Source organism: Salvia hispanica, chromosome 5, assembly GCF_029641045.1.
Source record: "Salvia hispanica isolate PSC_SH4W2 chromosome 5, Shi_PSC_v1, whole genome shotgun sequence".
NCBI lineage: Eukaryota > Viridiplantae > Streptophyta > Magnoliopsida > Lamiales > Lamiaceae > Salvia > Salvia hispanica.
This window is the reverse complement of record NC_142696.1, coordinates 24,690,500-24,710,393: the sequence shown is the minus strand read 5'-3', so window position 1 is coordinate 24,710,393 and position 19,894 is coordinate 24,690,500. Positions and strand designations below refer to the sequence as shown.

Below are 19,894 nucleotides of genomic sequence, written 5' to 3'. Positions count from 1 at the left end.
ATTTATTTATTCATTTTCCATTTAACTTCGAACGGAGGGATAAATTTAATAAACTTGATTTTAAATATAATTTGATCAGCCTCATAATAATAGAGAAGGTATATAAGAGAAATAAAATTATGAAAAGAAGCAAACGAAAATTTTCCAAACGTGCTACTTCATCCGTCCCTGAAAATTTGTACCATTTTTTTATTTCTATACGTCCCACAAAATTTATCTCATTTCACTTTTTTGATAGTGGAACCATATTTCATTAACTCATTCATACTCACATTTTATTATAAAATTAATAAATAAAAGTAGGATCCATATTCCACTAATATTTTCAATTCCACTAAACCCTCACTTTCATTATATTTTTTAAAATCCGTGTCGGATTAAAGTGGGACAATATTTGGGGGACGGAGAGAGTATATTTTTTTGGGTAATGCTATGCGGCCACATTATGGCTGGCCATAAAATGGCACTTTAGTAAATTTAGATGTCGTAGATATTAATGATTTAAATATCTCATTTAATGCCCTAATAACTTTACACTATTACCCTCTCTATTTAATTGTTGTTTTTTTTATAATTTAACTTCTCTAATCCGATTGTAACATTTCTTTTTTAGATTTATTCTTTGTGAATTATTTTACACTGATTTTTTAATTTATGATTAAAATTTTATTTTTAAAAAAAAAATGTATATTATTATACAATACTAAAGTTGAAGTCAATAATAATTTATAAATTGTGATACTATATATTATCACATTATATTTTAATATTATCGATACGTGCTATATAATATTAAGAGCTATTATTGTTTTATACTCCACATAACTAAATATTATTAGTTACTATTACTAATGACATATACTACAGTATTAGTTACATAAGCTTAGTACTTTTACATTACTTTCATAAATCAGGGGCAGATCTACTCGATGTGTGTAGGGGGCAATTGCCCACCTCAATTTATTTTATGTATACTAATTTGTTATGTAATTTAAAAAAAAAAATTCTTTATAAATGCCTCATTTTAAATTTTAAGTTTCTTTTTTATATATATTTATTTTTGTCCTTGTTGAACTAAATTCTTGGCTCCGCCCCTATCATAAATAATAATGACAATGATGATAGTTTAAATTAGTCACCTATATTCACAATGAGCTGCTAGCCGAGGATGATGATTGAATTACTTAGCAAATTAATAAGTAACTTTAATTTGTCAAAACAAATACTTAACTCTATATTTTATGTAGTAGTATAATTTAAGGTTATATTCTATTTTAATTATTTTATTCTAAAAAATTATAATCTCATAATAATTTGAATTAACTTGGAGTAATAAACTGTATAATTACCACATCATTTTTTATTTTAAAAAAAAAACATAATATCATCTTATTATATCTTACTAAAATGGTTACTAAAAATAAATTAATAATAAAAGAAAATAAATCCGATGAATTTATGAACTATAATAATTAAAAATATTTAAAGTATGCAACTAAACGTATATACATATATATTATCAAATTACCTGATTATTATATCTTATTCAATTTTAAATAAAACCTCATCGTATTTCATATACTCCATATTATCAAAGTATTCCTACATTTCAAGTAAAAGGGTACAATTGTCTTAACATGTTTGTTGTTTTTGAGGTAGAAGTAATTATGTTGAATTAGCATTAATTACACTGATTTTTTATTAATATTTGAAGTGTGTGGCTGGCCACATTATGGCTATTTAGCATCACTCTATTTTTTTCCCTGTGAGTGTTATATATACGTTCTTAACATGTTACTTGTAGTGTTTTTTTTCTCTTCAACCCACACATTTGTGTTGACTCACTTAATCATCATCTTTGGTATTTAATCTGCCAAAGTGTTACACAACAGCCCATGCCAATCATTCGTCGACCAGTTTAAAGACTGTGACCTGCTTGCTTTGGTTTTACTAATTTTAAAGTCTGTTAATTAGTTTTCATAGTTAATTGATTTGTGGTTTAGTGATACAGTCAGTAATTTAGTGTTTCCAAGTATTTGATTTTCCTAGTTAAGTTGTGTCTATACGTTGATTATAATATGAATTTTATTTTATCAAGTCTTTCACTTTCGAAATCACTGATTTTTAGCATTTGCAGAATAATTCTGTCCAGAATTTGGGCGGTGGTGTATTTTTAACATACTCTTAATTTTTCGATTTTATTAAAAACAACAAAATAAGTTCAAAGAATGACCTGATCATCACCAACAATATATTGATTACTTTCACGTCATTGTTGTTAACAAATTAAAGTACTATCATTGTAAAAGAAGATTAATTGTAATTCAGGACAAAAGTCCAATCAACTTAAAGAATTTAAGGGAGGGTTAGTCACTCCTATGTTACTATGTGTCTATGTCTAAGAGCTTGAAATTAATATAGCTAAAAAGCCTTGTTTTTTTTTTTTGGATTACACCACGTTCGTATTTCGTTTGCGAACCAAAGAATTTTAAACTACTATTATATGATTAGTTCATGATCGATTTTTCAATATAAGAATTTTATTTTAAGTATTGAGGCAATATAAATGATCACAATCCTCTATATATATAAAAAAATTTATAAAACTAACAAATTGGACATGTTCCATGGCGAAGATTTGTGATGAATGCATACTTTTTGTACGAATACAATATTATAATTCAAATTCAGAATTTTTCATTTCTTATTTTATTTATTTTATTATCCGCTTTACTAACAAAATCTCATTTTTCTTAACTCATGTGCCCAAAAAAAATGTCTCAAATTTCCATTAAAATGTACTAATACAATATTGACATGTAGATAATAAATAAAAACTAAAACTTACCTAAATATTATATTGTGCACCCGCAATCTTCAAAAAAAGAGAAAATAATTAAACACTTATTAATATTGCCATAGATATTCTTCAAAGAAAAGAAAATAAAAAACTTGTTAAATCCTATTTAAACATAATAGATACCATAAACATATAGCTCAAATTATCCTCAATTACCGCTCCATTTAGTTTCTGAATTTGAATATAGTAAAGAAAATTTTGAGAGTAAATACTATGATTTTAAACAGAAAAAAATTGAGAGTAAAATTCGATGTCCATTGTTTACCAGTGAGATATAACGACGGTGGCCGGAGGCGATTAGCAGTCGATGGAGGCGGATGAAGATGTGAATTGCAAAGCTGCGCGTTTCTTTATTTTCACTTAACTATTAGTACTATTATGAAAGAATTATTTAACATAAAATATGGAGTATGCATCAAGTGGTCAACTTTTGCTAAAAAAGGTGCAATTTTGGTGTAAAAAAATAAAAAAGGGTGCAACTTTTGTTACGAAATTGATTGTAATTAATAGGATAAAGTTTCGAATAAACAAATATACATGAACTATAACTACAAAAAAAGAGCTTATTTTCTATGAATTATAAATCACTTGGATTTATTTTCCGTAATTTAGGATCATCTTTTACTCTTTTAGTAATGAGCCATGAAGAAACAGACATGAATGGTGACTATCTAAAGAAGAAGCAAAAATCAAGTTGGACTTATAATTTGTATTATATATTCTGTGTACAACGAATTTCACAATGGGGCGGTTAATAAAAATAAATAAATCGAGTTTCTTTTTGCTTCCATTCAATTTAAAAATCTCAATTTACTCCATAATTTATAAAAACACCCAAAATAAATTGCGAAATAGAAACCATACTTAATTAATTATACATTGTGCATTACTCTCCTAAGGTTGCAGTGATGAATTGAAGCTTCCTTGACTACAAATGATTGAGATTTAATGATTTGAGATACATGTTCAGCTTCAGGCTCATCAACCCACATGTCACAAATATAAACATACATTTATTAAGGCTTAGGCTTACCGCTTATGGTTATAAATCAATATGCAGATTTGAGATGACTTACACGATGATTGACTTCCTCCATATATAACTTATACTATAAATTCACATCCAAACCAATTGTTACATGTTCTGATTTTGTTCATAAACTACATCATGATGTTCAAAACATTTTGGCAGTATAGATGAAAAGAACCAATTCATCTATCTATCTTGCAGTATGGATAACTACATAGAAAGGTCGACGTTCTCGACTGGATATGATCCAAGTGGCCATAGTGCAAGGTCGCTTAACTCTGAAAAGAAATGCGACGAGAAGATGATTACAAGACCGGGTGGCACGAAATTATACACTAGGATATCATTGTAAGATGCAATCTTACCTTGTTGGCAATGTTGTTCGACAGCCAGTCCAACCCAGAAGTTGCACATGTAGTCTGGATGTAGCTGCATTTGAGAAGTAGACAGATGTATGAGTTACATGAGATTCAAGATGCGTAGCTTGGAGGGGAAGGTAATCATGATATATGATAAGAGACTATAGAGTCTGTCAGTTATTTCTGCAGCATTCATTGCATTTGGAAGATCCTGCTTGGACAGCATCCCTCAACTCGTCCTGAAACAAAACGTTCATCCAAAAGCGTCTCAAGAATAGAGAAGTTGAGTGACGTGTCTGTGCAATTCAACAACACGATCATTGCTGTCAACAACAAAGATATCTGGAAATAATGACGGATCTGCATAACAGATAGTGCACATCAAATTATGGGAAAAAGATCAAAGTTGAAGCTGGTGAAGTTAACATACATTGTTAAAATCCGCAGAGGTATAAGTACTACTTAAATATTTAACACATCCAGAGGGCATAAGAGCATCCACAGCGGTGTCTCTTATCCGTCTCTTAACCGTCTCATCTCTTCACTATTCATGGGCCCCACTGTACTTTTCACTCCATCTCTTAACTAAGAGATAGCACCCACATCAATCCATCTCTTAACCATCTCATCTCTTAACTATTCATTCAATTTCATTTTTCATTTTTATTTTCAACAAACCAATTAATAAAAAACACACTTCATTAAATAAAATAAAATTACAATTTAAAATCCTAAAAATAAAAAAAATACATAATTAAAAACCTAAAAAAATAAAAACACACATAATTAAAATCCTAAAAAAATAAAAACACACACCATTAAAAAAAAATGGAGGCAAAGAGTTGTCTAATGAAGATCATTTGCGTCTACTCGTTGCCAAATTTTGCCCAAATGTGCTCCATTAGATCCTCCTGGAGTTGGCCGTGGGCGGTAGAATCACGTGTCCTAGCCCGAATACACATCCGCTCTTCCAAAGAGGGATGCAATCCACTGCGAGGCGGACTACTTGCGGTAGAGCTTCCCGCGGTCTCAGGGTCGAACCAATTTCCCGCCTGAGGTCCTTCGTCGGCAACAATCATGTTGTGCAAGATTATGCACGTATACATGATGTCGACCATATTATCTATAAACCACGTACGAGCCGGGGCTTTGATAATGTTCCATCGAGCTTGGAGAACCCCGAACGCTCTCTCCACATCCTTGCGAGCAGCCTCTTGCTTCTGCGCAAAAAGAGCTTGTTTTTCGTTCGCAGGCCTGTTGAACGTCTTCACGAAGGTTGGCCACTTCGGATAGATGCCGTCGGCAAGATAGTACCCCATTTTATACTGGCGGTTGTTAGCGACGAAGTTGATGGCCGGCGCTTTACCATTCAGAACTTCGGTGAAGAGGTCGGAGTGGTTGAGCACGTTGATGTCGTTGTTCGAGCCGGGGACCCCGAAATACGCATGCCAAATGCATAGCCGGTAGTCGGCGACGGCCTCGAGTATAACGGTGGGGTGGGTGCCTTTGTGGCCGCTCGTGTATGACCCTCTCAACGCCGTTGGGCAATTCTTCCATTACCAATGCATGCAATCGACGCTCCCGAGCATCCTGGGAAACCCGTGTGCTTGTTCGTGAAGTTGGAGCAGAAACTGACAATCCGCGGTGTTTGGCTTCTTCAGAAATTCGTCGGTGAAGGCTGCCTGGACGCCTTTGCAGAAATTCATCAAACAAAGTCTCCCAGTGGTTTCTCCGACGTGTAGGTATTCGTCGAACAAATCCGCCGTTTGTCCAGTAGCAAGCTGACGGATTGCTGCAGTACATTTCTGGAGCGTCGTGTGACTGGGACGGCCAGTAGCGTCGAAACCTTCTTGGAAGTACTCTTCCCGGGCCGCCAATGTATTTGCGATATGCAAAAATAGCGGGCGTGACATACGGAAACGGCGACGGAAGTAGGTATCATCCCATCTCGGGTTGTTAGAGAAGTAATCGCGTACCAACCTTGCGGCGGCTTGCTCCCTGTCACGATGGATGTATTTCCGGGTTCGCTTTTGACGCGCCGCGGCTTCCTCCTCCTCCCTACATCGATCTTCTTCTAGCGATTGTTCCATTAGTTGACGCATTAGCTCAAATGGATCCATGAATTGATTAAATTTGGGAGAAGAAAAATATTTTGAGATGAAGAATGTAGTGTGTTTGAGTGAGAATAGAGAGTTTTTTTATGGTGGATAATTTGTGGGAATGATTTGGTATTTATAGAAGTGATTTGGGGCTTAAAAAAAATTTTAAAAAAATTAAAAATTTGTAAAAAACGGCTATAAACGGCTATAAACGGCTAGTATAATTTTTGAAATTTTTTTTATATATATTTTTTTATTTTTTTGAATTTTTTCTGATTTAAAAAAAAATAAAAAAAAATCAATTTTAACGGATATAAACGACGCCCACTCGCGGGACGGCGAGTGGGCGTCACGCACGAACTGGAGCTCGCCACGTCGCACAAGCGCGTGGCGAGACGTCTCGCGGGGTGCCTCGCCGCGACGGGACGCGGGACGGGTTGGCGACGAGATGGGGACGAGACGACGCCCACAACGCCGTCTCGCTGGCGTCTCGTCCCTCCGAGACGAGATTGGGACATTTTTTTTTGCCGCTGTGGATGCCCTAATACAAACTTCCAGCAGAACAAGAATAAGGCATTCTAATGCTTTAGATACAAAAAAGAACATATACCCATTGATACCCAAGATACTTGTTAAATTATAATGAATGAGTGTCTGGTGCAGGAACTATAGATAGATGAATGAAACAATAAATATGGTATAGATGAAAACAACCAATTCACATTTTGCTGCATCTAAAACACCTCACCGAGAATAACTGGAGTGTCACTGCTTTTCAAATCTGGAGCACCACACCTGGGACGATCGCCAGCTCACTTCATTTGCTTCCATGCCTCCAATTTCTTCAAATTTGGTTGAGTTTTCATTCAATAACAAGATTAACGAACTTAACCAATTATGGAAGCTGCCGAGTGCATGGACAAGATCATTCGACTTATAAATACCGCGGATCTTGTCCATCCGCTCAGCTGCTTCCATACTTGATTTAGAGCTTGAGCATATCTCCAAGTGAGTGATCTTGCAAAAATTAAGAAATAAAACTATAAATTGTACAAAAATACTGGAATAGTATGAACGGCAGATATATATTGAATCCTCCATCTTCATCGCCTTTTGCATTTGGTGTTGTGCATCAAATTTTGGAAAAATCCAACAAGGACACGAGATGGGGAGTGCAGCGATGCAGCTTTTGAAGACAACAGTAACACTAAATTGGAATGATGTACAAATTTTATCAGTTGATTTTCCAATCCTCAATCATGAAAGATGGAATTGGCGGACACAGAAAGCTAAGGATCTGATTCATCTTCCAAAATCAACGTGGTTGAAGACTAAATCTCTGAAAATTGAAAATTGAAAATTGGTTGATAGGAATCTACTAAAAAAAATTACAGAGGAAAAGGGGTAAAAATGGCCGTTCCCTTATTAAAGTCGAATATATTTATTATGATGGGATTCAAGCGCACTTGAATACAAAGGATATTACTTTCATTTTTGTTTAGGAAGTGTATATTAATTCCAAATGTAGATTACTTTTTAATAAATGATTAATCAATCAATGATTACTTTTTAATAAATGATTAATTATTTAGTTTTTTTTTAAAAAATTTATCTATAATATATTATTACAATTTCCCACGTAATTCACGAGAATTTCATAACTTTGTAGCTTTAATTTATAAGTTCAGTTTTTCTCATTTATTTAATTTAATTTAATTTAATTATTCAAAATTTAGTTTTTTAATAGTTTTTTGGTTTTATTATGTGAAATTGATAATGAAAATATGAAAAATAAAATTGAGAAAAAATAAAAATTTTGCTTAAATTTCGTCTTAGTTGGAGCATTTTATTGCACGGAAATTAAAATAAGATTGCTTAGAGATTAAGCGGAGAAAGAATAAAGTTTTTATCTAAATAAGAAATAATTCAACTATCGTAAGACGATTTAAAAAGAAATACGATTTAACTATTATGGGAGGGACGAAGTTTACTATGAAACCCCCCGAAATTCTAACTATATTTTCTGCGTCCGACGCTTGGGCTTTTAGAGTTATGAAATTGCTATCATTAAATATCACAAATATATCGTTAATTATTAATCATATTATCTTCGATCCTCCGTTCAACACACTTATATATCATACATATTGCATATTTTGGACGAGAATACAGGATTTTATTAGATACAATATTCTAGAATAAATATGAAAAATGTCTTTTAGTACACATACTTGACTTATCCATCTATATAAAAATAATCCACTCCTCCTACCCCACTCCTAATCCACTCCTCTTACCCCACTCCTACTCCACCTCTCACAATGCAATAAAATAATCTACCATCGCTTGTTAAAATTGGTCATAATTATAATATTATTTTATTGCATTATGAGAGGTGAAGTAGGGGTGGAGTATGAGGAGTGGATTAGGAGATCCTCTCCGAAATAAATTACATCTACCTCCCCTCTTTTTCTACCCAATTCCTCAACAAAATGAGTTATTTTAAGTACTCCCTCCGTCCACGATTAAGAGTCCCATTTTTAAATGGCACGGGTTTTAAGAAATGTGGGTGGAAGAAAGTTAGTGGAATAAGGGTCCCACTTGTATATATTAGTTTTAAAGGATATGTGAGTGGAATGAGTTAGTGGAATGTGAGGTCTCTTTACCATTTATGGTAATTATGAACTGGGACTCTTATTCGTGGACAGACCAAAATGGAAAAACGGGATTCTTATTCGTGGACGGAGGGAGTAAAATTTACCGACAATAATAATGTTAATACCCATCGGAACTCTATTCCGCAATAAAAATCATATTTAGTCATGGTACAGGTGTTGAGAAATATATAAAAAAATGAGTTAGAATAAGTTAGTGTAATATGAGTCTCACTTATATATATTTTATAGAGTAAAGGCCAAAACTGGTCCTGAACATATGACCATTTTACGATTTTGGTCCTACACTTTATCTTTTGAATTTTTGCATCCCGAACATATCAACTCGGATCATATTTGGTCCTCCGCTAACTTTTACTGTCAATATTAACAGACAACCTTCTTAATACGATTTTGGTCCAAACTTAAGGTGTTAATTATAATTTTTTATTATTTTAAAATTAAAAACTCAACAGCTTCTCCTCAACCAACAATGGCAGTAGCCACCGCATCAACCACCTCATTCTCCACCGCTCACCTCTTCCGCTCGTCCTCCCTAAACAGCCTCTCTCCTTCTTCTTCCCAAACCCCCGGCGCCGATTTCCATCCCAGTCCCTCCGCTTCTCCGCCGCCCCCGAAATCTCCGCCACCATCTCCGTCGGCGACAAGCTCCACGACGCCATCCTCTCCTACCTCGACGCCTCCGAAGAAGAAAGAAGTTCAAAGCTTTTGTTACATGTGAAACAAGTGGTCTCCTTCTTTGTAATAAAAGAAACTTGCAACTTTTGTTACGTATAAACAAATACTATGTGAACTATTACTACAAAAAGAGCTCGTTTTATGAATAATTAATTACTTGGATTGATTATTCCATAATTTAGGACCATCTTTGAGTAATAAACCATGAAGAAACAGACACGAGTGGTGACTATTTAAAAGAGCAGCCAAAATCAAGTTTGGACTTATCATTTGCATTGTGTACAACGAATTTCATAGTGGGCGGTTAATAAAAACTAGTATTAAGGTTACTGTGCACAGATTAGTATATTTTTAAAATATTAATTTTTAATTTTAAATTAATTAAATAAAATTAGAATCTATAATAATATGAGTAAAAATTTTAGTTATATGAGAATAAAAATCTATATAAATCAACAATGAAGCATAATAAATTTGAAACAAATCGCATAATATAATGTTTAAACATTAAATCTTGGAGTAGGAAGATAAAAATCTATCATAATGAAGAATTAAACACAATGGATTCCTCTTACCAGAGATATGATATACAGCAGGCTGCTCGTTGGATCGAGCAGGTCCTTTTCTCGTTGCTTCTGTTGCCTCCAAGGTATTACCATGCTTCATCATATTGATATGGCCAATGATTTGTGTCAAAGCATAATTTATGTTTTATTATCTATTAATTAAAACTTTTCACTCACTCTACTTAATCACATATGACATAGCGAAATCTCCCACTCACTTTACTTAATCACAAATTAATGATATATTTAATTTAATATAATTTTTTAAATTAAATGATAATCTTGTAAATTTATTTAATGCTATAAACGAAGGCAAATTTAATAAACATGAGCAAATTGAAGCTTCGGTCTTACCAATTTACTTAAGTAAGATGCTATGCTAATGGAAATTCGTTAGAAGGTTGGATTCCATCTCTTATATTTGGAATTTGCTAAACTAAAGCAAATCGGTATTCATGAAACAATTTCAGATAACTTAAAAAATAAATCGAACAGATCAAGAAAATAACAAATAATCGATACCTCATCGGCGATCATAGCTGCGCATCTGAGGTTTGTTCGCCTTGCTATTGAATCTCCACAATGAACCAAAAACTTAATTCCAAGCAGTAAAACGGACAATATGCAATAACTAATTGATGAGAAACGTGCAATATTAAATAATGGACTCTAAACTCAAAACACGTTGTCTTCAATATTCATGTTTATATTTAAATAATAATATCTATTTTAAAAGGGCATTTTCTTAAATACTCCCCAAAACTCCCCATATTTTTCTAAATACCCAAAAACTCCCCTTTTATATATTGTATAGATGAATAAATCGAGTTTCTTTTTGCTTCCATTCAATCGCAAAATCTCAATTCCGCCAGATGAATAGAGAAGGGTATATTATTTAGAGTGAACTACCTAATTGGGCTCTAGACTTGTATGCTCTCACTTTTGCGGTGTCTAAACAAAATTAATATCACCAGCGATACCCGGACTTGTAGTTATGCACGTTTGAAGGTTTTTTACACTTTTCGTCACTTTTTCTGGACATTATAACCCCCGAATGGGTGAAGGGCTAATTCATCCACACAATATCTTTCTTTGTCTACAGCTGCCAGCCTTTTCATATGCATTTTGATTTGAGTGGATTTTTGGACAAAGTTTGAAATGATTTAATATTAGTTCATGTACAAAGTGTAAGCAGATGGAAGAAGAACCTAATTCGCCGGAAGTGATGGAAGAACCTAATCCACCGTCGGACTCCATTTCCACAAAATTTGGGCACCTATCTTTGTGATTTTAATATCTTGGGTATGCAAAATGATGTTCTCTTTTGTTAGGTTTCAGTGCTCATTCTGTGTGTTGTTGAGATTAGAGGTGGGTAATTGATGACAAATTAAACTTATCCATAACATTCACACAATAGTCAACAATGCAATATACTAAAATTTATTTGATTACATTACAACACAACATACTGATTACTTTATCTAAGTAATCAGAAAGGCAAAAAGTGCAAAAAGAAAACCACCAAAAGCAAGTAAGACAATCAATCTGTCGTTTCTTCTACCTCTACCTTCTTCACTGAAATTTCCATTGCTTTGAACTTTTCCTTCGGTTGGGCAATCTCTCAAACACTCCACCGGACCTTCGGTTGGGCAGTTTCTCAAACGCTCCACCGGAAGAAATTACACCCACCAATATTTCCTTTCTTCTCGCACACAAAGTACAACATCCCGTACGATGCTCGCCTCGAATCGACAACTATTTTCAAACAAGCTCTTTCCCAACACCAACACTTCTCATACTAGAATCTTAGCCACCTACACCCATTTCCTTGTTCTGAACCATTAGTAGACAACGTCCACATTTGTATGGTGGCGGTCGTAGGACTGCAAAATATACAAACCCAAGATGCAAATAAAAGAACAAAAGAGGGAGGAAGAGATGAAGAAGAGATACACAAAAAAATTCAAATGTAATAGCGTACAAGTCTAGTTCCCAATCTTGGGAAGAAGAAAAGTAAGAAGATGAATGATGTCTGCGCATCTGCGCAGGCTGGCAGCTGTAGACAGAGAAAGATTTTGTGTGGACGAATTAGCCCTTCACCCATTCGGGGGTTATAATGTCCAGAAAAAATGACGAAAAGTGTAAAAAGCCTACAAATGTGCATAACTACAAGTCCGGGTACCGCTGGTGATATTAATTTTGTTTAGGTATCGCAAAAGTGAGAGCATACAAGTCTAGGGCCCAATTAGACAGTTCACTCTATTATTTACAGTGGGATCAAACGTAAGCAATTTACTCTTGTATACACTCGACGACAAAAATCAAAAGGAACTTACAAGGTTGGATATAGTTAAAAAAACAAAACCATTTTTTTATCGTCGATCAACACTCATTCCCACATTGATCCGACATTCCAAATGAGAAGCCTAAACTATTGTTAAAACGACACCATTTTTCAATTCTTTAATCATAAAAATCTATATGGATTATAATTTATGATGAGTTGAAGCTTCCTTGACTGCAAATGGTTGAGATTTAATGACTTGAGATACATGTTCAGCTTCAGGCTGATCATCCTACATTTTACAAAAATAAACATACATTAACCAAGGCTTAGGCTTATGGTTATAAATAAATATGCAGATTTGAGATGACTTTCTTACTCGATGGTTGAATTCCTCCATATGTAACTTACAGCAACCCACTAATATATGATCCTCTGGAGTTATCCATACCACATTGTGCACAATCCCCACCTGCTACATCAAATGTTAAATAATTCATTATTACTAAACAAAGATTTAGTAGATCAAAGTATAGTATGCCTTAAGAATATAGCAATAACCTTCTGCAATGCCTTGAAAGCACTAAACCTCAGCACAGGCTTGTGAGAACGAAGGATTCGGCGCACAACATCTATTTTATCTCTACTCATGCCTAACACCCCTTCCAGTGACCGGAATCCTTCTATTGCCACCATTTTATCTTTGCCATCAATGGTGCACCTTCAGTAACAATGAAACAACTAATTACCAGATGATAATGTTGTATCATGTATGCATTTATTTGTTGAGTTATCATAGTTTATATATCATTCTCGGCAGCCCGAGCCAAGCCCAGGCCAAAGAGGGGGTGTGGAAATAGTTTTCAACCAGCAATAGACGCGCCTCGGTTAGAACCTCACTAGCTGTGTCATTGCCCCAAGTCTATAATTTATATGTAAATGGAGTATGATTTTTGTCCTTAGGTTTATCCGATGTGGGATTTTCATTATTTGCTTACCACACATCTTTAATAATTTTACAAAGTTTGGTAATCCATAAGTTAAGTCTTGTATGGCTAAGTTGCTAATCCAGTAAGTGGTCGAGCTGCGGGAGCTGGCTGGCTCGAGCCAAGAGGAGAGAGTCAGCTTCAAAGTTGGTTGCAGAGTCAGCTTGTTAAACAAGAATGTGACTGTGTTAGACTATTTTTTCTTGGTTTTGCAAGTAGTCATGTTATATAGTATCATGCTTTTTATGTGAAGTTGATAGAGCAATTATGTTGATGATCTCCTCCATGTAATGACAGCATCAGACACTGTGATTGTGTATTTGACTGTTAGTTATGGATCCAAGGTAAGATTAAAAACTTTTTTAAGACAAATACATAGAAACTTAGCCTTACCCTATCCTAGTCCCCTTGATATTTATGTTTAGTGTTCACATTTAAAAAGTCTCTTGACCAAGACTTGAAGTCAACGGAAGGCAAAGACTTTTGCATCACCTCTTTTCATATTATAAATTCTTTCCAAGTAAATTAGTACATCTACTTCCCTCTAATCCTTCATCATCAAACTTGATCTCGATGGATTCCGACCAAGGATGGAGAAACAGTAACTGTGAGGACCAGCTCCAAACGTGTTATATAAAACTCTACGACTGCAACAACGATTACGACGCTATGATAGAGCGCAATCTTGATGCACCAATGCCGTGGATAGGAATGTACATTGCAGCAGCTTCGGCCATCTGCTCCCTTGCTATGGCAGCTGATGTTATCAGAGGCTTCCGAAGCAAGAAGCTATGGCTCCCGTGTAAGTACTTCTCTCTCAATGCTACTTCATTGACACTCTTAACCGTCACAATGAAGCTCACCGTGGATCTCACAAGTAGCATGATGGGAACCAATGACAAGATTGCAAGTGTAGGCAGCCTAGTGCTGATGTCAACTGCTGTGGGAAATTTCATGACATCTGTAGCTTCCATGGAGAGCAAAGAGATTCTGTTGAATCTAACCGCTTTAGGCATTCTTGTCATCACTATTTCAGTCAATGTATGCATCCATCATGTCCAGACATCTGAATTTCTTGATGGCATTGTTGTGTTGGCTGAAGAAGTAGCAGCTACTGGTTTCATGCTTGTTTTGGTTATGTTGTTGTGTTTTTCTTCGATGGTGGTCCCAACCACCAAAGGGTATGTGGAGTCCAAGTACCGGGAGATGCACAGGGAGATCACGTCAAATGGGAGAAGGGATGTGGGTGGATTTAGTGTTGAGGAGCTTAGAGTGGCTCTGAGGAGATATTGGGTGATGGCAGAAACTGGCAGCCCTCAGTTTGTGATGGCGCGTTCTGTCATCTCTGGTGCTTCTGGTCTGATGTGCCTTCTGATGGCTCTTACGTTGGTGGAGTCATATGTACGGGTGAGGTTGTTGTACGGGGAATATACAGAAGAATCCAACTACAAGTGGTCGATCAATTGGATTTTGTATATACAGTCTGTTGGAGTGGCGTTGGGTACTATTGCTCCTTTGATGAGATGGTATGTTGCTGCTTGGTTCAAGATCTCGGAGATTGGACAGAGGAGTTTAGTAGAAGAATTCAAGATCGAAAAGTATTGGACTTCGAGGGTGGTAGAGTGGAGGGAGAGGCCGCTTCCTTTACAGATTCGATCGCACAAGTTTAGGAAGCTGCTTCATGAAGCAAAGAGATTTTTGTTGAGTATTTGCAGTGGTGTTCTTGTTTTCTTTGTTCTAACTAGCAAAATGGTTATCTTCATTTCTGCCCTATTTGGAAAAGCAATCTTCATGTGCTTCCACCGGAATGATGACGAATCAAGAGATGGAATAGAGCTCGATTTGAGGCCGTACGTTCTGTTACTAGAAGGAGAGGCAAAGCTGCCTAAGAGGATCATGAGAAACATTTGCAATGAGTTGGATAAGTTGATTGAAAGAAGTGAGATGAAGCAATGCAAGAATCTAATGTGGCTGCTTAGCAAATCTGTGAGCTTCAATGGGGTGAAAGAATTTGACAGAAATGAAGTTCCAAGCTTGTATTCTCAAGAACCCGCGAACAGCTGGTCTCTGCCTCTTGTTACCTTGACAAGCATTGCAGTAGCACTTCCTAACATCACGGCTCGTGAGGCTAATCAGCTAGTCAGTGGTGTTGGTGAAGGCTTGTCCCTTGTCAAGCTTGTCGATGGAACTCTTGATAGAGCCGGGGAAATGGAACGCGTGAAGAATGCAGCAGACGCGGTATGGGTTGGAGTCGAACTCTACAGGAAATGGCAGGATAAGGATCTGCTGGGAGATGCAACGTACGAAGAAATGCTACAGAAGCTTTCCGATCTTGGAGAAAAGACGGTTAAAGATTTCACTACTCGGATTGAAGATATTCTGATGCAGAACCCTCTGAATTGGCCTAGCAAAGTCATAGCTGCTAACTCGATGTGCAGAATCACTCAAACCATTTTGCTGGCCAACAAAGACAGCATACATCGAACGGATAATGATCTCTTTGAGAAGCTATGTGTGATGATCTCGGACATACTGGCAGCTTGTCTTACCAACTTAGCTCATGTCATAATCTTCAAGTGTCACAGCAATGCAATCAGAGACAGGCAAGAGAGTGTGAGAAAAGCCGCTGTTCTTCTAGGCGAGAGTCGAGAGATTCTTGAATTTCTGCAGCAGCATCGTCGTCTTCCAGAGTTTGGATCATGAGAAAGCAGCTAATATTGAGGAATGGAGGGCATCAATGGTGCACCTTCAGTAACAATGAAACAGCTAATTACCAGATGATAATGTTGCATGCATTTACTTATTTGAGTTGGCATAGTTTATGTATCATTCACCAAGTGTAAGAAATGAAAAAATATTAGACATAGTTTTGTAGAGCTTTACCCCAAAAAAGGGGAGCTCTTCCAGAAATTCTCGACAGCCCAAGTCAAGCCCGGGCCGAAGAGGGGGTTTGGAAATAGTTTTCAACCAGCAATAGACGCGCCTCGGTTAGAACCTCACTAGCTGCGTCATTGCCCCAAGCGCAAAAATGAAAAACCAAGTAGTAACAAGCCTATATTTTATAGGTGAATTCTATGATATTTGGTCTTTGGTTTATCCGATGTGGGATTTCCATTATTTGCTTACCACACTTCTTTAGTCTTTAATCACTTTATAAAGTTTAGTAATCCATCTTTTTATTTCAAAATTCCACATTTCAATAGCATTTCTGTTCAGCATCTGAACAGTTCTTGCTAGTGAACTGGTCCTTTTCTTCACTAGTCCAGCAATGCCGAGCATCAGCTATCTCGGAAGGTGGCCCGTGTTATGCATAAAGTTGGCTACACCGTCGAGCAAAGATAAGACGAAGTGAATGACAAGTGTTACGCATAAAGTCGTGAAGTCATGAATAATATTGCCGAAAAGCTGGAGAAGTCATGAATAATATTGCCTTTGGGATTTTGCATTCATTTATGAAATTTAGGATTTTGCATTCATTTATCAGAAAATTTGGCATTACACGCACACCAATAGAGAGGGAGATTGTACATATAATGAAAATTCATTCCATTTCAAATATGTGTATAGGTATACTGTTAACAACATCATGTCTAAAGCTAGGATGCGCCTCAAATACAATACACTACTACACTTTCTCTATTATTCGCTCTTCTCCAGCCGATCACCCGGAAAGGAGTGTTTGACAAATTGTCGAAATTAGCCACCTTGCTTCTAGGAGAGAAAAAAATCCACGTGTGCTCAAGAGCACCACTGCTAACTTCAGACGTTGCAAGATGATGATCAGGCCCTCTTTTCTAAGTTTCCTTCAAGCCTCTCAACGGCAGCAGCAATACCACTCTTCGCTTCCTCGTTACTAGTAGTCAATTTCCCTCCATTTGCTTTCGCCACAAGCTTCAAATGAAGCCAACCTGAAAAGAAGCACTTCCATCAGTCTGATTCTTGGTTTGCTTGTATTCATCGTTAGATTACATCTACACCGTCGTTTGATCCCGTTAAAGTTTCCACTTTATATTCACAAGTTCCAGTTTTGGAAATTGAGTTCAATCTTCTTACCAAGTGGGAAGATTGAACTCAATTTCAGATGTAAAGGTTTATGGTTACAGAGAAGAGGTCAGTAGATTAAGGTCTGTTCATCAATAGTATAAGATGGATGCATTTTTTACCGAGTGGGAAGCAGATCGTTGCACCCAAAAGTGAGCCCACCATTGCATTCCTTAAGCGCCAACGTAAGGAACCCGGCACTGTAACATCAAGAGAGATGGAAAAATATGATTTTCCGAAGAGGAAAAGAAGATTTCTGGATTCATTAATAAGTTGTGATACTCACAGATTAAACCAAACGTAGAAGCAGTAGCAGAACCAGCTCCAACTACATTATAAACATCAATTACACCTCGTTTCTCAGCAAGAAGATTCTGCAAACCGTAGAAGGCAGCAGTGAACATCCCCAGTCGAATTCCACCGACTATGGAACCACGAGCAACTGTAATAAATCTCTTCTCCATTGCATCCCTCATGAGTCGATACTGTTCACGCTTATCCGGTGTGCTCCCAAGCTTCAACATTACTTCTGCATCCTTGCTCTGTATACAGATGCAAAGGTTTCTCCCTCAACAAAGTCTTCCACAAATATTTAAAATGATAAGAACATCAAGAAGTCATCAAGTAATGAGAACTACATCAAATTAAAAGCAAAAACGTTTTTAATACTTATCAATCAGTTTAGCAATTCTGAGCTTGAATTCCAAATCAACTAAGATCAAGTGTTCCCCGTGAATATGCCCGCCATACTTAGATATCAATAATCATTGTGATCATGTGCAATGTGATTACTCAAATTATCATTAGAATCAGCATCAATGCTTTCTATGGTGCTATACTAAACCAGAATAGCCACACAAAGAAAATCCTACGGGTCCTCTTATTTACTAGTTATGTGTAATGTCTGATTGATTCAACTCAATGCAGAAACCGAAGCTCCCGGACGAATGAGTTCAAAACCAAATTCAGCACAAAATTCAGGAGTAGGCACCTCTACTTAACTTGGCTCAGATATTTTAAAACCAAATAAACACGGCAAAACCACATATTTGCTTCCACCAACAGGATGTTCCTTGAATCAAATACGGACACTAAGAAGCAAAATTGGAATCACTCGCTTTCTTTCTATCCCTCAGGCTGATTAGAGGCACTTGGCTAGTATGGACAAGCAATACCACACAACCAGCTCGATATTCTTTTCACGAGAAAAAAAGTAGTAAGAAACATGGAAAAGAGCATAGGAGAATCTCTATTGCGGTTAGCATACTTACCACAGACTCGGAAGCCGCTTTACTACCTCCATACAACATGCCGGCAAATACTCCAACAACCGTGGCAGTACCCCAGTTGACAGTGCCAGCCAGTTTTCCAGTCCTCTGCCATAAAAAAATTGCTCTTAATCCATCAGCCACAACAACACATCTAAGATACATCAAGATTTTCCCCACCAGCAAGATATCAATATCAGCTTATTAAAAAGGTAAAAGGAGCTGAAATTGAAATTCAGTACTTCACATTGTATTCAAGATTGGATTTTTTGAGCTTTGAATAACATAACCATAGCATCAATATTGATCATATATAGTCCAATAGTAAAACAGGAAGTGATACTGACAGTAATCTACCTCATCATACTCAACAAAGTTTTAAAATTAACTGGAGTTTGCCCATGCTATGCACTAATTCACTGTTTTTCTACAAAAATCGCATATGTAATAACTATACGGCTCACTAAAACCTAAAATCTACAAAAAAATTGAATCTATCAGCTGCAATGATGAATAGAATGAATACACATGCTTACATCAGAGACGATCTCTTCTTCTTTCGCAGGAGCTTCCATTGTAGCTGAATGGATCTAAATCAGAACGCCAAAACCCTAATCAAACCCTTGATTGAAGAGTCTTCGATGGAATTGAGGAAAAAGAGTTAAAAAACTGAGAGACTTTCGCCGGAAATCGAAGAAGGAAGAGAGTGAAGGTCGGCCGATGAGAAGAGAAGAAAGGGTTGGGCTTTGATTAATTTACATTGATGGACCTATATTGGGCCTGTCATAAGTAATAACAGGCCCAATCATATCATTTATAATATACTTCCTCCGTCCGCGAATATGAGTCTCGTTTTTCAATTTTGGTCCGTCCGTGACTAGGAGTCTCGATTCACTTTTACCATAAATGGCAATAGGTCTCACCTTCCACTAACTCATTCCATTCACATTTCATTTAAACCTAATATTTACAAGTGTAACATTTATTCCACTAATTTTTTTCAATCCATTTTTCTTACAATATTTATTAAAACCTGTGCAGCTAAGAA

General features: G+C 36.1%; 1 protein-coding gene, 1 long non-coding RNA gene, 1 other non-coding gene and 3 pseudogenes across 3 annotated transcripts; 1 reads left to right on the top strand and 5 right to left on the bottom strand.

The window, feature by feature from the left end:
• Positions 1-3,943: 3,943 nt before the first annotated feature.
• Positions 3,944-7,621, bottom strand: LOC148926497 (uncharacterized). Its single transcript, XR_016130327.1, has 3 exons — positions 7,097-7,621; positions 4,256-4,609; positions 3,944-4,168 (listed from the first exon to the last, which is right to left on the bottom strand). It is a non-coding gene; the product is annotated as an uncharacterized LOC148926497 (long non-coding RNA).
• Positions 4,636-6,369, bottom strand: LOC148926498 (uncharacterized; annotated as a pseudogene).
• Positions 7,622-13,343: 5,722 nt separating the features above from the next.
• Positions 13,344-13,480, bottom strand: LOC125191475 (U4 spliceosomal RNA; annotated as a pseudogene).
• Positions 13,481-14,086: 606 nt separating this feature from the next.
• LOC125189642 (uncharacterized) lies at positions 14,087-16,662 on the top strand (annotated as a pseudogene).
• Positions 16,413-16,567, bottom strand: LOC125191469 (U4 spliceosomal RNA). Its single transcript, XR_007171151.2, has one exon. It is a non-coding gene; the product is annotated as a U4 spliceosomal RNA (small nuclear RNA).
• Positions 16,663-17,059: 397 nt separating the features above from the next.
• Positions 17,060-19,580, bottom strand: LOC125187426 (Mitochondrial import inner membrane translocase subunit Tim17/Tim22/Tim23 family protein). Its single transcript, XM_048084018.2, has 5 exons — positions 19,383-19,580; positions 18,850-18,954; positions 17,865-18,120; positions 17,701-17,778; positions 17,060-17,445 (listed from the first exon to the last, which is right to left on the bottom strand). The coding sequence occupies exons 1-5, from the start codon at positions 19,419-19,421 to the stop codon at positions 17,318-17,320; spliced, it is 606 nt and encodes a 201-aa protein (XP_047939975.2). The 5' UTR covers positions 19,422-19,580; the 3' UTR covers positions 17,060-17,317.
• Positions 19,581-19,894: the final 314 nt, after the last annotated feature.

What these genes read in the sequence shown, in the direction of transcription:
- LOC125187426 (XM_048084018.2), bottom strand. Translation starts at nt 19,421, where the DNA reads ATGGAAGCTCCTGCGAAAGAAGAAGAGATCGTCTCTGAT. An exon ending in AAGAAGAGATCGTCTCTGAT is followed by an intron (nt 18,955 to 19,382) that starts GTAAGCATGTGT and finishes TTTTTATGGCAG; the next exon opens with AGGACTGGAAAACTGGCTGG. An exon ending in AAGCGGCTTCCGAGTCTGTG is followed by an intron (nt 18,121 to 18,849) that starts GTAAGTATGCTA and finishes ATCTGTATACAG; the next exon opens with AGCAAGGATGCAGAAGTAAT.